This window comes from Phytophthora cinnamomi, assembly GCF_018691715.1.
Source record: "Phytophthora cinnamomi strain GKB4 chromosome Unknown Contig83, whole genome shotgun sequence".
NCBI classification, from domain to species: domain Eukaryota; phylum Oomycota; class Peronosporomycetes; order Peronosporales; family Peronosporaceae; genus Phytophthora; species Phytophthora cinnamomi.
The window spans coordinates 37,100-55,962 of record NW_027151016.1 but is presented as its reverse complement, the minus strand read 5'-3'; the positions used below and the strand labels follow the sequence as shown (position 1 = coordinate 55,962).

Below are 18,863 nucleotides of genomic sequence, written 5' to 3'. Positions count from 1 at the left end.
TATGACGCAAATGTAGGTACGTCACCATCCTATAAGTGTAAAATGGGTCGTTTCCGCGGTACAAAGGGTTTTATCCAGTACTTTACATTACTAGCCTAATATTGTACTGGCCAGAAAAGTTTAGTAACTAAGGGTTCGGAAAATTATGGTGGTAAACCTGCAAAACAGTACCGCTTTTCGCTTCCATCAACTGTGTGATCCCTGCTCTACAGCAACCAATCACTGAAGGGGCCAACGGTATCTGTATTACCGAAGTTGAGTGCTTACAGTACGAACATTAACTTCAGACCAGTGCAAGTTTTGCACGTAGCGAGATAATTTGTCTCCATCAAATTCTATAAAGTTGTCGGTCGCGCTTGGGACCAACAGCTTTCCTGTGTACTTCAGAAGTATTAATTTACGACGTTGCTCCAACGGATGATACAGTGTCATATATCGACAGTGGCTTGTTCGTCAATTTCGGGTTTTCGACGATTCTAAGTCTCCTTGCTACAAGCCTGCAAATCCACAGTTAGAACCTTCGAGAATTTGACGAATAGATAATCCGAATTTAACATTGATCTCAGTAACCAACTTTAGTCTGCAAGACATTTTCTTTTTGGAATAAGCTCCCGTCTTCGTATCTCTGGAAGCCGATTTGGCGCTCGATTCATGGTACATTGCCAGGGTACCGAGCGTCCCTTTCAGTAAATTCCTACGGATACGCCAACACCTCTCGATGGAAACGTCTGTACGCTTGCACCTGTTCATGATTCTTGTGCGAGTATACGGCCGACCCCATATTTCCCATTCCTAGTTTATGGCGCGCAGCTTGTGGGTCTCGTCCGAGGATATACTTCCAAATAGCAAACTTGATTTTCCAGATCACTGCCTTCTTCGCCTTGGAGGCGGCGTCTTTGATGATAATATCCATATTCGGCAACCGCTCTTCCGTGACGGAAACCTTGGAGGCGCCTCTGAGAAACCTATTTCCGTCGATGGTACCGGAGATCGTTTGAAATTGGTCAGGTAGAAAACCTGCCTGCTGCCCGTCTACTGCCGCTGACAGAGCGTTGGGGATTGAGAGGAAGGTGACTACAGCCAGCAACACGCAGTGCCACTGCAGCATTGCGCTCTTGGTAGTTGTTCTTGAGACCTATTGTGCAGTCGAGCTCGAGTTCCAAGCTGTATAGCAGAATCTGAACGAAAAACGAAAACGTCGAGCGAATGATTACGAAATTGAGATCGTAATACACGTCGGGACAAAACAAAGTCACGTCGGGAGAAGCGTCCTAATCCTAAGGATTATCCCTAAAATATAATGTGGACCATGTTTTTATTTATTATATTTGGAGTCGGTTACAACAAGTTGGTAAAACAAAATGTACCGCACCTAAGTAACACTACGGGCGAGCGCGAGGCTCATTCTGTTTTCACTAATAATCAACAAAGATGTGCTTCGCCCGGAACAGCTCTGGATTTTAATTTGTGATTGCTTAGCTTGCCGCTGAGGTAGATTCGTGCTTGAGTACTGCTCTCATATTTTATCACGTTTAGTTTTTACTTGTTCACTCCGAGGGTATTCTATGAAACTAACTTTGATTTGTGAATCCCGGCCAAATTTGTCGAAATCGGTAACCAATCGGCCAATTTCGAATAGACACAATCTTATCAAGTAAGCCTGGAATATGCATACTTGTACTAAGTATATACAAAGTATGGTTTGCTATAGCAACAATACGAATGAGTTGGCTCGACCGAGCTGCACGATGATCCAAGATTGTCCGAGGTATTCGTCAGATAATTACATTATTCTACACTCAAAAACAGCTATGATTGCATTTCACGCCTGCGTTGCGGGTTTTGATCACGTTTAATGGTTTAGTTTGGCAAATTGCCAACCCTCTTTACAAAGAATTGGTTGGTTCGTGAATTACGCGAAGTGCTAAACCAAAATTGACGCTTACACGGGTTTCTTCCAGGGAAGGTTTGGAGTTGCATAGAGTTAAATGTTGGAATTACTGATCATTGCCCCAACATTCATTGGCTACAAAACGTTGTAAATAAACTGCACCTCCGCCTCAAACTACGCATTAATAAAATCATGGGCTAATGGATGAACACTGCATAAACGATAGTGGGCTCCTTAAACATGTCTAGACTAACTGAAAGCACTTGTCTGGAACTCGTTTGTTGCCGTTCGTAGCACGGATACATTGCTCAGGCACTGCTTCGTCAGTCAAGCAACCCACCCTCTTTGGCAAGGGGTGCGCCATTGATGGTAAATACACCATTTCACGGTCAAATCGAGAATTTGTAGAATCAAAACGAGAAAACTACATTCAAAACGAGAAGCTATCAAAACGGGATTAGCTATCCTGGGTATCGTTTTCGGGAGGCTTCGATCGATGTTGCATAGAGTCTGCAGTGCACCTACATAGTTTTGCTTTACAGTACTGTTTGGTGTGTGTACACCGTAAAGTCGACCACCCAGTCCCTCCGAATCAATGGGAAATCACCTCGTTCATCATACGAAGCGCGACATTACATAATTAAAGTATTTTTGTCCCATTCCAACTATTGAGTAGACTCCCAGCAGTTTTATTGACCTGGCACAACGCGCATTCCCCGAAACAACTCCGGGATTTACCTGCGGTAACTTCCAACGTTCGAACCAAATGGTCTACCGCACTGTACAAACATGCGTGTTTTTCACCCTCCACGACTTTAAGGGTATTTATCTGCTGACGCTTGAAGAAGATAGCGTTATTATACTTAACTACATTAGAGGCTACAACAAAGTGTGCGTCCCCTGAAGAAGCGCTGAAATGAATCTCTTTTTGAGTAATGAGCACTTTTGAGAATAAGCACAGTATTGCTTGTAGCAACGTATAGTTCGTAGATCGTACAGCTCACCGCAGGTAGTATTGGGGTTTGAACGGAAATCCCACACGGGACGCAGGAGTAGGGTTTTGTGGACCATTGCTTTATCCCCTTGATTATTTTGATCATGGAGCGTTATTTTGGTCTAAGTCACGATCGATTGGTGATGTCGGCAGTGTAGGATAGTGGAAGGGTGAAAGTCAGCACCGTCCATCTAAGTGCTCGGAGAAAGATTAAGAAGTCCTAGAACTCTGGATAGAATCGGATAGAACATTCAAGGACGACACTTTTCCGACAGAATTAGCAAAGAGATGCGCACTGCATTACTTCAACCCACGACGACATTTACTCGCTCTGCATGCATTGCCTTTGTAGCTTCAATAGCGCACTGTCTTCGCTAGTGTCGAGCCAAATTCATCATAGAAATGGGCTCTCCTGAACAACACGCCCGTTTTTAGATCGCTGGTGGCTAAATTTTCAAAAATAAGAAATATCATTTAGAAGCTTCTTATTCATTTCTGATTATCGCAGTAACTAAGCCTGCCAGATATGAAGCTGTGCTGACACGCACAGGAAAACACCACGAGCGCCACATATACTCATCCAAGTAGTCGTCCAAGCGGTCCTTCGTCATGCCGCGCATGTGTTTGACGTGGCGCTTGATCCGGGTTTCCCAGAGTCCCAGTTGTGGACAGCACGCTCGGAGACGTCCGCCAAGTCGCTGGCCTGGCCGTGCGCAAGTCGCATGAACCAAGCCAGCAGCAGTCGCACGGCACTACATAGGTTTAGCTTAGTCTCGCTGAAAACCGAGTTGGTCAGCATGCCCAGGCTGACCTCTTTGCCTGTGGCATGCTGCGTACTGCGGCAGCAGCGCCAACGCTTGAGCTCGCAGCTGAGCCGCATGGGCATGCTGCATAGTGGCAGAACTTGGTCTTGTCGATCAACCCCACCTCCTTGCACCACTCCACGCAATCAGCCTCCTCGCAGGTGACCTCCATCCCCTTTGCGAGTGCGAAGAGGCTCTCGTTGTTCGCGCGGTACTGATACGCGGAGACCATGACGGTGGGAGGCGGGGCTGGTGGAGGGGGGGGAGCTGGTGCTTGGTAGTGGGGGGGGGGGGGGGCGAAGAGGCGAAAGCTAAAGTGAGGCCCAGACTGTGAGGAGGACAGGACTCGACGGGCGTGTATTTCCATTGCATAGTAAAATATAGTATAGCGCAAGATAGCTCTGTCCGGAAATTGGCACAAAAGCGGGCGTATCGTGCACTAGTGGGTGGCTTGGAGCGATCTCTGGATGTGTTGTGTGCCGACACATCGCATAGTGTTCATACACAATTTCAGTTCTGCCCGTTTACTACAGTTCAGATTTAGTTCTGGATATTCAAATTAGAAAAGCGGGCGTGTTGTTCAGGAGAGCCTAGAAATGTACTATAACTACTGTTACTCGGTGCAATATGCACTAGGAGTCTGAAATGGATCGAAACGAGAAACATCGCAGACATTTTACTACAATGGGAATATCCAGCGACAATTAAGTCAGAGATTCTCAGCGTTTATTTCGGCCTATATAACGTTGATATTGTGAGCTACATCATCTTGGCGTGTCCGAGTGTTAGTTTACGGGCCCACCCCAGTCTCCGCGGCTCCAACCATACCCCCATCGCATGTAATGACCTGGCCAGATATCCACCCCGACGCTTTTGACGCCAGGAAAATCGCCAACCCGGCCATGTCGGAGTCTTGGCCCATGCTCTCCGTCGGAATCTCCTGCTTTATTTTGTCGAAGGGCTTGCCCGTCCCATACGCAATCCCCTCCGTCATCTTTGACGGTACCAACCCCGGTGCGATGGCGTTCACTAAAATATGGCCGCCATTTGGGCGGCGGGCCAACTTGGCCGCTAGCGCGCGTGTCATATGATGGACGGCGGCCTTCGACGTGTCGTACACGATGGTGTCGATCTTCTGCGGCATGAAACCCGCGATGGACCCAACGTTGATGACGCGAGCTCCATCAGTGGACGTTGCAGCAACGTCCAGAAGCGGAAGCAGGAAGCGCGTCAGAAGGTAAGGGGCCGTTACATTCAGCGACAGAGTCTCGTTCCAAGCTGCAAATGCAAAACCATTAGTCCTATTAGGCTCTCCAAAACCGCGACAGAAAAGTTCTACAAACCTGATTCTGGCGTGCTCTCCACGGGGGTCTCGATTCCAATAGCCGAGTTGTTCACAAGAACATCAACGCGAGTCTCCCTCTTAGCGATCTCATCGGCCAAGGCCTTGCACGCCTCCTCACCGGACAAGTCCGCTTGTAACTGCGCGAAAGCCACGATGATAACACATGAAGTTATCGATTAATCGCCATTCCTCCCTTCATGTTCCCCTTACCGGGACGCAATTGCCAGGGCCCTTGGCATTGAGCTCGTCTGTAGTGGCTTGGCAGGCGTCTAGGTTGCGAGATGCGATGTACACTTTCGCTCCATTCTGCACGAAGCCGTTCGCGATCATCTTGCCGATTCCACGCCCGCCACCCGTGACGATGACCACCTTGTCCTTGACATTGAAGAGTTGAGCCACGTTCAAAGAGGTCATGACTCTGAGAAGGTGTTGGAAGTTCTGGTTGGTGCCTGGCAAAACCAATTGTGAAGGGATTGAATTCACGAGCTTTGGGCAGAGCTATTTGGCCACTGGATATGTGAGGAATTGACTTTGACGTCTTCAAGAAGTGAGGCTGGTCCTGATGGATCTGATAACAAGTGAATGGGATATGAAAATGAACGAAGTGTTCGCCCCCGAAATCAAGGCTTGTAGTCACTTCCGTGCGATTCCAAGCACATCACTTCATCGACTTGATACAAGTAGCTACGTTTGTAGACTAATTTGGGCGACAAACGGAGCTGCCCAAATGACACCAGGTGCAGTTTTTGCTCGAACTAGTGGCACGTCTCTCCGTGGATTGCCTTGAAGGCAATGCCTTCCTACATGTACTCCCACCTAACGCCAGATGACTCACATGAAGTTCGTTGGCGTCATCTGTGGGACCATTTCCATCACTTTGGGTTAAAAACTTCCGCGTCAGTTGAAAATGTCTCTTTCTCTTGGTGACTTTCGCTGCAGTACTAACCCTACAACATGAATTCATGCATCGCCTAGTGCTTGTCGTAACGCTCTTCTCTGGTGAGGAAGCTCGCGCGATAGTTGACATTTTGCATCATGTTTCCAGGTTGGTTCTAATGTCTGGCTTACTGCCCAGATATGGCAAGGTACAATGGGTATGAAGCCTACCATGGTACACTTTTTCAAGAGCAACAATTGTCTTAATTGTAAATATTACCACTCCGTCTCAAAATTGATGTCCCATTGTTGTAGAACACATGCGCGTTTTGTCAATATTTCGTCTTTTGCAGCGCGGTTTGGCAAATACGACGCGGCGCGTTCTCACGGTTTGTACCGTGTGCTTATTTACTCAGCACGGTTAGTTTTGACAGCAGAGTGACGAAATGAATGGCCACGGAGGTGATTTCAGAGCTGGGACAGGGCGGAAGATCGCAGATGTCGCCCTTCCTCCTCAAACCAAGGGTCCAGCTCCGCCCATTCTCCTACTTTCCCAGTCCAATGGAGGCTTCAAGCACGCCGCGAAGGCGGGAGCTCACTTTGATGAGCTCATTGATGCCGTTACAGCAGCGTACTGGGAGCTGCCGCCATCGACAATAATGCCGCGTTCTTAAGCCTGCAGGGGTCGATGGACTTGTGCATTCAGGATACAGGAGGCAACATGTTCAAGCCTCCTCACTGAAGCTTCAGCGGGAGGGAAGACTGCCTCTGAGCCTTCAGTGCTCCCCCAAAACAGCCGTAATTGTGTCGCAGAATTACAGGGAGCAGACTACTCACCATAGTTAAATCAAATACAGTTTGAGGACATCATTTTCGAGACAAAAAAAAGAGTGGGATAGGACATCAATTTTGAGACGGAGTAGTATCGTGGACCAGAAAAGTATCCATCTGTTTCTCCGGGAATAACCGAACTCAAAATGTCGGCCATCCACAGCTATCCGAATGAAGGCCACCGCCATCCGAGTTCTGTCTCAAGTTGGTACTGCCGGGTACGGCTAGCCCGATTTTCAGCGTTTGCGGCTTCTGCCGTAAATAAACCGTGTTTGACGTTATGCATGTACTGCGACAACATGGTCAGCCAAGAGTGATTGGTTTAAAGAGAAAGCAAACGTAAAGTTGTTCACCTGCTCAGGTTGCATACGTATGTCTTCTGTTGCATATACACTGAACAATCAAGATTTACTGGACGCAGGAGACTCAACTAAAGTCCCCGCGCCGGAGCCACTCACGCAGCCCCACTTATATTACCGCTCGCGTCTTACTCGGGCACTACATGTATTATAGCTACTTGGTCGCGTCCTGCTCGTTCTTGCCCGTGAAGATTTCGAAGCTGAGCACAACCGCCCGCTGGCTCCACAATTGTGTGTACAATTCTGTACGTGTAGGTTGAAATTGTTGCCCTTGTCCTTACCGTCCGCTGTACTCTGAACGCTTTCCATGTTCGGCATATTCTGGTCAAAGACTGGGTCTTTTACTGGGACCGGGTATAAACCCAGCGGGATACCCGGTAGATGGTGAAATACCCCTAACTGCGCGAATAAGTGGTGGTTCTCTGAGGAGACACACCTTTCTCGAGACAGCAAGCATATCGTGATTAAATCGATCTCCCAGCAAATCACGGTTTTTTCAGCGTGTAGCTGTGTGTTCTGCCGATTTACGTAGACTTCTCCATGCCCACATACAAGACAAAGTCAAAATACCAGTGTAAGTGTGTCCAGTGCTGCCTGCACACTGACGAACCCCAGTTAATGATCTCGACCGGTACGCTGGTGACTGGACAGATGCCGAGATGTGTCCTCGCATGCTAGCGGGTTCATATTCGCACCAATTCAATACCATGTCTGTGCATTACCACACCGAGCAAGCAGTATGCCCCCTCATACTTCGCTCAGAACCCGCGCCTCTACGTGTTGATCTCGCTCCCGATCGAACCAGTGCATGCTCGAGTTGATGCACTTGGATAAGATCGAAGGGTAGCGAGCGTAAGCGCGTTACAGTTGGCATGGGAGTGCTCAAGTGCAGGAGTTCGTGAAAAGCGTGATATTCAAATAGTTACATTGCCTCTCTTGAGCGATTGATTTGCACACGAAAACCCATAGATTATCCCGAATTACCTAGTCTTTTGTAGGTAAATAGGTCCCTCGTGCGATTTGGCATGGTCTCGGGAGGATCTATACTTTATCACCAAAGATGCGATATTTGCCGAGGTGCCGACCAACTCCCTAGATGACCTACTGTATGTACTCCTTGGTCCTCGCCGCGTCCGTCCCTCGCGTACCCACTGCAATAGTTGTCCGTCGGCGTCCACACCAAATTTATTTGCTTACGGAGGACTAAAGGTGTTCGCGGAAGTACATGTACATGTACAGTGCCAGAAAATGTCGAACATGGATAGTGTTCTACTATTTGGACAGCGCGACGCTGCTTAAAGTACAGTTGAGAGCGCAGCCGCGTCATTTCGGCATTAAGATTACGCAGAGCAATTCGGGCGTATCCTGAGGAAGGAATCCGGTTGTGCCATATGAAGCGTGGCAGTTGCCGTAGTGGCGCGATGATATAGGCGCAGGATTCAGCCCAGGATGGTGTCCGCAACAGCCGGTGTTGACGATCCCGCATCAATTACAGACAACGACTTCGAAAAAAAAAGCTGGCAGACAAATTCGATCAATGGACAAGAACGACTCACCAGCCAATCATATTCAATCAGTAGAGTTTATCTTTGTATGCCATATGATTTGAGTAATCTATATTAATTTACGTGTGTTTTATGAAACGAATTTGCGTGTTTTATGTCATTTTATTTGCCGGTTTTCCTTAGAAGGATGGCATTTACGATGCCGGCTTAGGTAAGTCGCTGTCTGTACCAAGCCGCTTAACTCCACAATGGCGCTGTTCAGACAACGCTTGGAACCTGACAAAAATCAATGACATTTTGCCAGGTCCCAAGGAAAACGTGTTCACTTTTTGCCCTGTAACTTGAAAAGAGACCACTAAACACACCATAAATAACCACGCTTAAATGACCTTTTTCCCAGGGCTGGGATCTGGGACTTCTACAATCGAATACATATCACAGCCAGCGTTCACAAACTCACCGAATCCCCCCACCCTCACAGAAGCGATGGACGCAAGCAACGGGACGTTTCATGGGAGCGGCTCGCCGACGGAACCTCCCACGCCGGCCCCGCCCCCTTTCCCAACCGCAAGTGGTCTGAGCAGCGAGTCAAGCCGCATCTGTTAAACTTGCCGTGGAGACCAACATCGTCTCAGTGGTGCTTGCTTCTTGCGAAATGAATCCTCTTCTGTGAAGACAGCCCCCTGTCAAAATCAATGTTCAAAATGATTGTGCGGTAGATTCGCCCGCATATTATTAATAACAGCCGAACACGCGGGAAACTGGGGCTTTTTCTCAGGTTCCAGATCTTAGCTTTGATTGATCGGGGCCAATGTGTAGTCCGCATGTCTTATTAATCGTATTAATTTAATACACCAAGATATTATTAATAATAGTGCTGGTTTGGGTCAAGGAGCTTTGGTGTATGTACGTGTACCAGAACCTTTAACAGTGAAAAACATTCATTCGGCGTGGACCCCGTAGTTTTTTTTAGTGGAGTGTGGTGAGTCGCCGCCATTGCGAAATACAGATGCAGTCCTATCCACCACGCCGCATCAACAAAGTAATACAACTGTACACTGCACATGTCCTATGCCGGAGACTAGCTAGTTTACACCTAGGCTCCCAGTAAGACAGATTGACGCGAAGACGTAATTCAACAACAACAAGTGGCTTCGTGAGCCCTACCTTTCCCGATTCCCACGATCGAGTTGAAGAAAAGGGGTTCAGTTCGTCCTGCAATCCCGAGCTTTGCCTGGGTTGCGGACAGAAAAAGGATCCTGTGCAGCCATAAACCAATCGTTCGAGGTGAAGCAGGCCTCCGTTTTGGAAACTCAGTTCGCGATTCACTCTCCGGTGACAAGTCTCAAGAGCCATGCGTTTCGCTTATATTGTTCTCGTGTCTGCAGTCGCTCTGTTCGCTGGTGGCAATCGCTTGGCCGCGGCAGAAGTCAACAACAACGAGATTTCTCACCTGACTTCTTCCGAAGTTGCTCGCGCGGTTGCTGCTGAGCAAAACGACAAGCGACACCTGAGGTCTGTCAACACCGACGAGAAGAACGAGAAAACCAACAACGAAGAAGAGAAGGGTCTGTTCGAGTACATGCTTGACAACGCCATCGCAAAGAAGAAATACCGCAGGTGGTACCGCGCCGGACTGAACCCCAGGGAGGTTAAGTCAATGATGAAGAAACGTGAGGCGGCGGGTGATTACGTGGACTGGGATGTTGTTAACGGATACTCGACTTACTACCGCCGTAGAAGAAATAGTCTGTTTAACTGGTGAGAAGCAACAACTCACCCGGAAGTTTACCGTTTGGTCAATGAACACGATGCTTTTTTTGCGAGAAGCTGCTGAAGACAACTTTTATGTGATCTCGACCAATTCGTGATAACGCGATTTGACTGAATGCGGAAAAAGCTCCGCCCAAACTGCGTTTTAAAACGAGCATCAACGCCACTAAGCGGAAACAATCGCTGAGTACTACAGTACGTGTAATTGCCTTCTGACACTCTCGCTGCTGAAGAGACTTGCTCGAGGTAAGATAAGGGGCAAGTGACGAAGAACGTGTGTCACGTTATGTAATTACCGCCGGTAGTCTGCCGGCTTTGACCTCCGTTCGGAAATAGATAACCACTTGTTCTTTTTTTGCGCAGCGCTCCGCCTCGTTCATTTTCCTGATTATAAAATTGTGGGAGTGCTGGAGATCTAGAGTTGACACCAAGCGAGGCACAGTCCAGAGAGGCGCAGGCGTTTAAAATGTGGGAGGGCTGGAGATCTAGAGTTGACACTAAGCAAGACACAGTCCAGAGAGGCGCAGGCGTTCTTGTTCCGCCGCACAAAAATGGATCTAAGATCTCACTACATACTTGAGGGGCACATGATTTGGCTTCGGGTGCTACGAGGATCCCACTTGCTGAGAGATGTTGCATCGCATGGCAATGACGTTGGAAGACTGTCCGTTCGCATCAGTTTGTACTTAGCAAATGTTCGAGCCGGTAATCATTTCCACCATTAGACTTCATGATATGCTCCATGGGCGCTGGCAGCGGGAGGCGCGAGCCCTCCGTCCAAGCGACGCTCTCAGTTTTCGCCTCACGCTCATCGTCAGCAACCGAGCCCTCCATCGTCGTCAGATCCCGCATCGCTTCCAGCACACGACGCGCGCCAAGTCGAGCGCGGGGCACGTAGCGCATGTACATGAGAGACACGGGGGGAATCGGTCCGGGCACGAAAGGTCGAATCCAGCGTTCCAGGCCTCGGCGCAGCAGCGTCAGCGCGTGGCGTCGGCGAGGTTGGGGGGGGGGCGGTCCATCTTGCACTCTTTCTTGACTTGACCACAGCTGCTACTCGATCTCCCATCGAGTTGATCCCACGCTTCCAATGCGCTCGACAACTTGGCGGCTCACGTGGAAGTACATTGCAACCCGGACGATCTCCCCACGTGTAAGCACGCCTCCTACGCTGCGAAGCAGTAGGGTTTCCCAGACGGCCGGGCTTTCACTATCCGTAATCTCCCCCATCCGCCAACTTTCGAAATGAATCCAGAAGCCAGTGTGCGGGGGCCAGCAGTGTGTGGTGGCCAGTGAGCTGGGAAAGCGCGGGAGATTCAGAATTCAACTCGATTGGTTTAGAAGGGGAATTATGTTGGAGAGGCTGAAATATGATTAGAAATGGTCATCTATTTCCGAACGGAGGTAGTATGTACTGAGCTGCACGCAGATAGCGGAATCTCTACGACAGAGAGTTCAGATTGTTGTCTGAAGCTACTACTAGTACTAAATACATGTTCAGCCTACGGTTCATACTAGTGGCAGTGTGCTGTACACTACCCCCTAGAGCAGGAAACGAGGAAGTAGTACATGTGACGCTGTGAATCTTGCGGAACCACGTAGTGAGTAGTGACGCTGTGAATCTTGCGGAACCACGTAGTATAATAACTACTGTAGTAGTAGGAATGTTGTCCAGTACTGGTACGCGAGCGAGGTACTATAGACCTACTGGTACTGGTAAGAGACGCATAACTTGTTCGTGGGTCTCGGTTAGAAAATGAAAAACGAAGGTTTCCATGCGATAATGATTGCGTCAATTGTGTTCCTACCAAAACCGAAGCTCAAGTTTTAAAGACTGCTATACATTGGCGATGTAGGTAGACATCGTGCTAACTGTTTTTTACTACTGTTTATCTTCCTTTGTGCAAAATGGAAAGGACTTCCGCAGCCCGAGTTTGAAATCTTGCTCCTGGGGAAATCAATCGGTATCGAGATAGTGCATTTCAAGTGCGTTACCTAAAAACTCCGCGTCGGGCACAAACCTCGTTCCCAACAAAAGAGACTCGATGACGCTTCGCAAAAGTTTCGGGAAAGCGTTGAATTCTTCAGCGTCAGTTTTCGTCTACAGCTTCGATGGGCCGACTCCAGTCTCCGCAGCGCCTACCATACCTCCATCGGCCGTGATAACCTGTCCCGAAATCCACCCCGACGCCTTCGACGCCAGGAAAATGGCCAGTCCCGCCATATCCGAGTCCTGGCCCATGCGCCCAACAGGGATCGCGTCGCTGATCTCATCGAAAGGTTTGCCCGTCACGTACGCGACTCCCTCCGTTAGTCTCGACGGAACGTATCCCGGAGTAATAGCGTTCACCAGAATATGACCTCCGTTCGGCCGACGAGCCAGCTTCGCCGCCAGTACGCGAGTTAAGTGGTGCAGTGCCGCCTTGGATGAGTCGTACACCATCGTGTTTACCTTCTGCGGCATTAGTCCGCCAATCGACCCGACGTTGATCACACGAGCCATGTCCGAAAACTCGGCAGCCACATCCAGCAGAGGCAGCAGGAACCGCGTGAGCAGGTAGGCCGACGTCACGTTCAAGGCGAACGTCTCGTTCCACACTGCACCAACAAGGCGACACAAGTTAACAAAAGCAAGATTTGGACCTTCGATGGTCAAGAAACTTACCGGAAGCTGGGGTGCTTTCAACGGGGGTGTCAGCTCCATCGCCCGAGTTGTTGATGAGTACATCAAGACGAGACTCGCGCTTGATGATCTCATCAGCGAAGGCCTTGCACTGCTCCTCGCTGGTCAAATCCACTTGCAGCTATTATACAACCGGAATCTTGTCAGACGTAGAAACAACCAGCACTGCCTCATTTCAGATGCCTCTTACCGGGATGCAAACGCCGGGTCCCTTGGCGTTGAGCTCCTTGGCTACGGCTTCGCAGACCTCGAGTCTGCGGGATGCGATGTACACTTTGGCCCCGTTCTGCACAAACCCGTCGGCGATCATCTTGCCGATGCCGCTGCCGCCGCCCGTGACGATCACCACCTTACCCTTGACATTGAACAGCTCGGCGCCACTCAACGAGTTCATTATTTCCTTTTCGAGTGGGTCTCACGAAGTCGAACGACTTTTGCGACGTCGGGAAGCTTCTGCTGAGCTGATGCAGTCGACCAGGAGGTCCAGCAAGCTGATCCCTTCCGTGTGGCAACTCTGGATTGGACAGATGCAGGATCATTTCGCTAGTCGTGTGAACGAGAGGCTGACATGCCTCTACATGTACTAGCGAACATGGCTACATATGTGCTACATGTACATCGCTGTTCTGCGGTGCAGTTCTACCTCGGGAGCCTGTTCTACCCGTCGCAGAGCGCTGTGGCCGCCATGATGTCCAGCACCTCGCGCTTGTTCTTGTCTCGGCGAGGAAGACCTCCTGTTCGTCTTTGTGCAGGTTTATGAGATTTGTAGGCGTCCATACAGTTGCTATAATAAAAATACGCTCGGACACTCGATGGGTTACTCCGTGTGCAGTGCTTAGCAAATACCCAGGAGCACCAGTACATACGACGCTTTCTTTTTTCTTTGGTCGCTAAGGCTTGAAACAACGCCATTCTCCATTTGACCGGTAAAACGTATTATAAGAACAACAGAAACATGGTCGCATTTGATCGGTTGGTCTCTTGGCCTAGGAAATTCCAGTGATTTTGCCAGCATACTTCCACATCTTGAGGTAGCGGACGTCGTACTTGTGCTTCCAGGTTTCACCGCCTTCCCTTTCAAGCGGTCCAGTTTCAAAATCTTCCAAACCTCCTTCCTAGGTAGAGCCACAAGTCTAACGTCTTCGGGTTGAGGTAAGTCGTGAGCCTCCCCAGTACCAGGACAGCTCTTTATTCGCTGAGTTCGTTGTTGTCATCTGCCATGTTATCGACACTCGGAAACCGCTTCGGATTGGTTGAACCGGGTCTTCTGGCGTTGCAATCTTCGCCTCGGCTTCGATTGAGGATGAATCCCCACTTACGAGTAGTGTGGTAACAGCACGAAGGAGAACGTAGCAAACGCGCATAATGAAGGATGCGGCCGCGACTACAGGCTACGAGTACTGCAGGGAAACCCTTGAACTAAATCCAGAGGAAGATACAGTATTCGCTCGCGGCATGATAAACCAACATCAAATCCCGGGCTAAGCAGGACCGACTACATTTATCGGAAACCAGCGATCAATGCGCAATTGTGTGGTCAAAGCTCGTCTATAATACATATCAATGAGGGTACGGACCGCACGGTACAGTGGAAGCAGGTCATGAATGAACACAAAAGAGTAGCGTGCGTAGTAAGAACAAACGCTGTGTACATGTACAGTATAGTATGTACTGTATAGATTTCCGTCATCGGCATTGCAGTTTCTGCCCCGTAGTCAATCCAGAACGTTGAGCAAACGAATCCAATTCATCCACAGCATAGGAAATTCCTTAGGAATCGCGTCGTCAAGCCACGGATCCAAACTGCATAATCTCTTCTCGTTTTCGCCGCCCATGCACCAGCTCAGCCTTGCTAATCCAAATCTTCTACGACGAGCAGGAGACGCAAAGCGGAGCAGTCGATGGATCTTGAGGCTGAGCATATTCCAGGTCACTTTCATCGCTCGGTTCGTCAAACGGGTGTGTCAGAAGCTCGAAAATGTGTTGCACGCCATCGTAGTCGCCTTCATGCGCCAAGTCAATGGCCCTTTGGGCAACGTGGTTGCGCAGCACGAACAACGGATTTGCCTTGAGCATTCGATGGCGACGTTCACCATCACCCGTAGTATCGCCTTCCTCTTTGACACGCGAGATGTAGACGTCTATCCAGTCTTCCCACGCTGTGCGAATGCTTTCCATACGTTCTTCGTCCGTGGTCGCATCTAGCGTTTCCTTCGCTGCGCGATTGGCCTTCATTTGAGCAACCAGCTCGTGCGTGATACCATATTGCCGAGCACGCACAGGATTCTCCTGAAGCAGCATCACGATCATGTCGAACTGGGCATCAGAGACGCCACCAGATTCCTGCTCCAACTTTCGTTTCTGCTGAGCCAGAGTCTCCGAGACGCCCATGAGCTGGCTCAGTACACGCGCACGAAAATCCCCGGAGTCGAACACGTCGAGTCCGGAAAGGTATCTGAAGGTGCACGTAAAGTCCGCGCCCGTGTGGGTGAGCACGTCAAACAGCGTGTCAACCAGCATTTTGTCCTCTTCATCATCACCGCGCAGAGGTGATAGACCCAGTTTCTCCCTCATCAAGCGCATGTACTCGGCTTGATAAACTGTATCGAATGCCTCCAGAGTCGGCTCCAGACCAGCACGCTCCGTCACCAGTCCCAGTTGGTCAGCCAGCACGCCGCAGTTCCACTTGCAAATCTCGGGTTGCGCCTCGTAGCGGTAGCGTCCTCTATCGTCCGAGGTGTTGCAGATGTGCTTCGAATCAAAGTGCTCCATAAACCCGAACGGGCCGTAGTCTAGCGTATCTCCCACAATGCTCATGTTGTCCGTGTTCAACACTCCGTGACAGAACCCCAGTGTCTGCCACTTGGCCACCAGCTTGGCCGTGCGATGCACCACCTCTTCAAAAAACTTTTCATATTTTTTTCTCTCCGTTGATTTCCGGGTAGTACTGTCGAATTGTGAAATCCAACATCTTGGCCATCATCTCGTGCTTGTTCTCCAAATGGGCGCTGGGGCCCGCCAGCCCCGTGAGCTTGTCCTGGTCCTTGAAAATCTCAAAACTCCCGAACCTCAGAAAACTTTTGGCGATTCGTGTCACCACCGCCGTGGGCTCCATCTTGGCGTTGCCGTTGTAGAAAATATCTCTGAGCACTTGGGTCTCTCTGGACATGACCACACTCCCCGCCCGGGTCGTGGGCACCCCAAGTGCGAACATGTTTTCACTGCACAGAAACTCTCTCAGAGTTGATCTCAGCACTTTGCGGCCGTCGGCCGTGCGCGAGTACGGGGTGAGCCCCGAGCCTTTGAGTTGCAGCTCCCATCTCTCTCCTTCCGAGACGATTTCGCCCAGATAAAGGGCAGCGCCGTCCCCCAATTGGCCCGAGAAGAACCCAAACTGGTGGCCGCAGTAGCATTGGGCCGCAGTCTCGGACCCGGGCAGCAGCTCGTTGCCGGCTAAAATGGGCACTAAAGCGTCGATAGGCTGTAAATCGTCGCTAATTCCGCCGCTATTTTCTTGGTCGTCACCCTGAATTAGCTCTATCCCCGCTAAAAGAAGGGTATTAGGAGACGTCACTACCAATTCCGGATTGGCGATGGGCGTGGGCTCCACTCGAGAGAAACACGCGTCCGACATGGCGCTGCGCACGAAGTTCTTGGGATCCACGTCGACCGGCAGCTCGCGCAGCACCGCGTTGTCGAAGTGCGCGGTTGGGAGGCGCCTCCAGCCGCTCAGGGACCGAGAGAGCCGCGTGCGACCGTTGTTGGCAGCCATGCGTACCATCATTGGGCCAAAAGGAAAGTGTGGGGATGCCGTTTAACAACTCGAAGTTGATATGGAAATGTTAAATCGCTTTTCACAGGGTGTGTATGCTGAAGTTATCCACTTTTACTCCTCGTTGCTAGGTGGAGATCGGATCAATGGGCTGCCAACAAAGCACCTAGTTCATCGGGTGACACTCTCTGTCCCTCTGTAGCCGCTCTCTTATTCGCGAGCGCACTAAAATAAATGGCTCTTGAAGATCCACGAAGCAAATTGCGTCTCCTGCAAGCTCTTTCCGAGTGTCGCTAACTTCGGGTTCTCCGTGAGAGACTGAAACAGTTTGGCCACCTCTGCTTCGGAGTTCGTGGCCTGCAGCAGCAAGAAGTAAACGTCGCTATCATGCCAACCATGGCCCGACTTCTTGGCTCGATACATCTCCACATACTTGAGCCATTGCAGAACAGTCGGGTTGTCTTCGAGCTTAACTCCGGCGTCTGCGAGGTGTAAAGAATTGAAAACCTGCTTCGGGTTCGTCCGAGCACTCAGCCAAATCTTGTTCGCGAGATTTTCAGCAGATGGACCGGCCTTCGACAAGAGCCCCGCGAGCGTTGACAATCCCGGAACACCACCTCTCTCCTCGTCGTCGGTTCTCAAAGCCCTCTCTGGGAACTCCTTGTCGGCAGCGAACAGTAGCTGGTCAGCCACAACAGATTTGTCGGGATGCGCTATCGCCGCAGCTTCTGCGTGGGATGCTACAACTGCCAACCATAGCACCACAAATTGGAAGCGCATTGCCGTTGGCTGGTGTATTTTGTGAAGGCTTGGGGGCAACTTGTGAACTGATTGATGTACCAGTACCGACCAACCGCAGGCTTGGAAAATCGATTACGGGATGTGAAGTAAGCCTGTTATTAATAGGATAGATAGGTACAGGTGATTATTCTCGCTAGCGCTAATACAATGCAATCATCAGTTGTTTGCGGACGAGGGAGGCGAATGAAATGGAAGATGATAAAGTAGTCAGGATAGATAGGTACATGTATGGAAATCCCGCTTGATTGTGAGGAGTACCTGGTTACTTGGATACCCTCGGTTCCATTGGGATAATCCTTTGTCATAGGGCACACGAGTACCGGTGTATACAGACAACGACGGATAAATCCGGGCGACACTAAAATCCGGGTGAGACAGATCCCCATTCGATCCCCATACAAAATCTAACCCTATTTTTATCCAATGAAATGCTTAAATGAATTATTTTAGAGCCAATCAGAAAGTTAAAAATAATGAGTGGTGTGAAGCTAAACTTCTTTGCCGACACAGTAATTTGAGGTCAGTTGCGCAATGAAGCACGTCGAGCACGTGACGGCTACAGGGTACGGAGCGGCACAACTGGGCCAAGTGGCGGCCGGTGGTGGCCCCCAGGCGGGCGGCCAGCACCCTCCCAAGGACGTGTTGACTAGAACCAGTAGAGCAGCTGGTAGCGCGTGTAGGCGCCGCTCTGCAGGTCCGCCTCGAGGTTCCCCCAGGTCCAGGAAGGCCATGCTCATGAGCCACCCAGTTCCCTTGTAGGACTAGAGCTCGGACCAGCTGAAGCGCCTCCGTCTTGGGGACGTGGTGGGGGCATCTGGAGCATGCGGGGGGGGGGGGGGGGGGGGAGAGAGAGCGAGCAGCGCCGTGGTGTGGGAGGTTGGGAGGTCAGCATGACGCATATCCGGGTGTGAGGTTGCCACCGAACAGCTCACCGTTGTGCCAACCGCTTAGTGCTGGTGTCATGGGGCCACTAAAAAACGAAGCTAAGAAATAGTGCTAAAGCTACTGGAGGCACGGAAAAGAAAAACGCCTTCGTGCTATTCATGCCACTATTGCTGTGTGGAACGCCATACCGACAAAGGCGATAATTCGCAGCATCAAAAAAAACAATTCCTAGGTACCCTAATGTAACTGTCGAAAAAGACGGATTTTTTTTGCTTTTCCATACGGTTTCAACTTCGTTTTCTGTACCATAGGATAGTTTATCAACCAATCCAATCGCAGAATTTT

At 50.1% G+C, this 18,863-nt stretch overlaps 6 protein-coding genes across 6 annotated transcripts; 1 reads left to right on the top strand and 5 right to left on the bottom strand.

The window, feature by feature from the left end:
• Window positions 1–4,478: 4,478 nt before the first annotated feature.
• Window positions 4,479–5,447, bottom strand: IUM83_11186 (Glycoside hydrolase; the record flags this gene model as incomplete). The annotated part of the gene is made up of 3 exons (XM_067935733.1): window positions 4,479–4,966; window positions 5,032–5,170; window positions 5,244–5,447. 3 exons carry the CDS (start codon window positions 5,445–5,447, stop codon window positions 4,479–4,481), a joined length of 831 nt encoding a protein of 276 aa, XP_067784935.1.
• Window positions 5,448–9,958: 4,511 nt separating this feature from the next.
• Window positions 9,959–10,369, top strand: IUM83_11185 (putative secreted RxLR effector protein; the record flags this gene model as incomplete). The annotated part of the gene is made up of 1 exon (XM_067935732.1): window positions 9,959–10,369. One exon carries the CDS (start codon window positions 9,959–9,961, stop codon window positions 10,367–10,369), a length of 411 nt encoding a protein of 136 aa, XP_067784991.1.
• A 2,109-nt stretch (window positions 10,370–12,478) lies between these two features.
• On the bottom strand, window positions 12,479–13,454 carry IUM83_11184 (Rhamnolipids biosynthesis 3-oxoacyl- reductase; the record flags this gene model as incomplete). The annotated part of the gene is made up of 3 exons (XM_067935731.1): window positions 12,479–12,975; window positions 13,043–13,181; window positions 13,251–13,454. The coding sequence occupies 3 exons, from the start codon at window positions 13,452–13,454 to the stop codon at window positions 12,479–12,481; spliced, it is 840 nt and encodes a 279-aa protein (XP_067784965.1).
• Window positions 13,455–14,926: 1,472 nt separating this feature from the next.
• IUM83_11183 (Selenoprotein O) lies at window positions 14,927–15,934 on the bottom strand (the record flags this gene model as incomplete). The annotated part of the gene is made up of 1 exon (XM_067935730.1): window positions 14,927–15,934. The coding sequence occupies one exon, from the start codon at window positions 15,932–15,934 to the stop codon at window positions 14,927–14,929; it is 1,008 nt and encodes a 335-aa protein (XP_067784963.1).
• Window positions 15,935–15,971: 37 nt separating this feature from the next.
• On the bottom strand, window positions 15,972–16,844 carry IUM83_11182 (putative selenoprotein O; the record flags this gene model as incomplete). Its single annotated transcript, XM_067935729.1, has 1 exon — window positions 15,972–16,844. The coding sequence occupies one exon, from the start codon at window positions 16,842–16,844 to the stop codon at window positions 15,972–15,974; it is 873 nt and encodes a 290-aa protein (XP_067784964.1).
• Window positions 16,845–17,057: 213 nt separating this feature from the next.
• Window positions 17,058–17,612, bottom strand: IUM83_11181 (putative secreted RxLR effector protein; the record flags this gene model as incomplete). Its single annotated transcript, XM_067935728.1, has 1 exon — window positions 17,058–17,612. One exon carries the CDS (start codon window positions 17,610–17,612, stop codon window positions 17,058–17,060), a length of 555 nt encoding a protein of 184 aa, XP_067784932.1.
• Window positions 17,613–18,863: the final 1,251 nt, after the last annotated feature.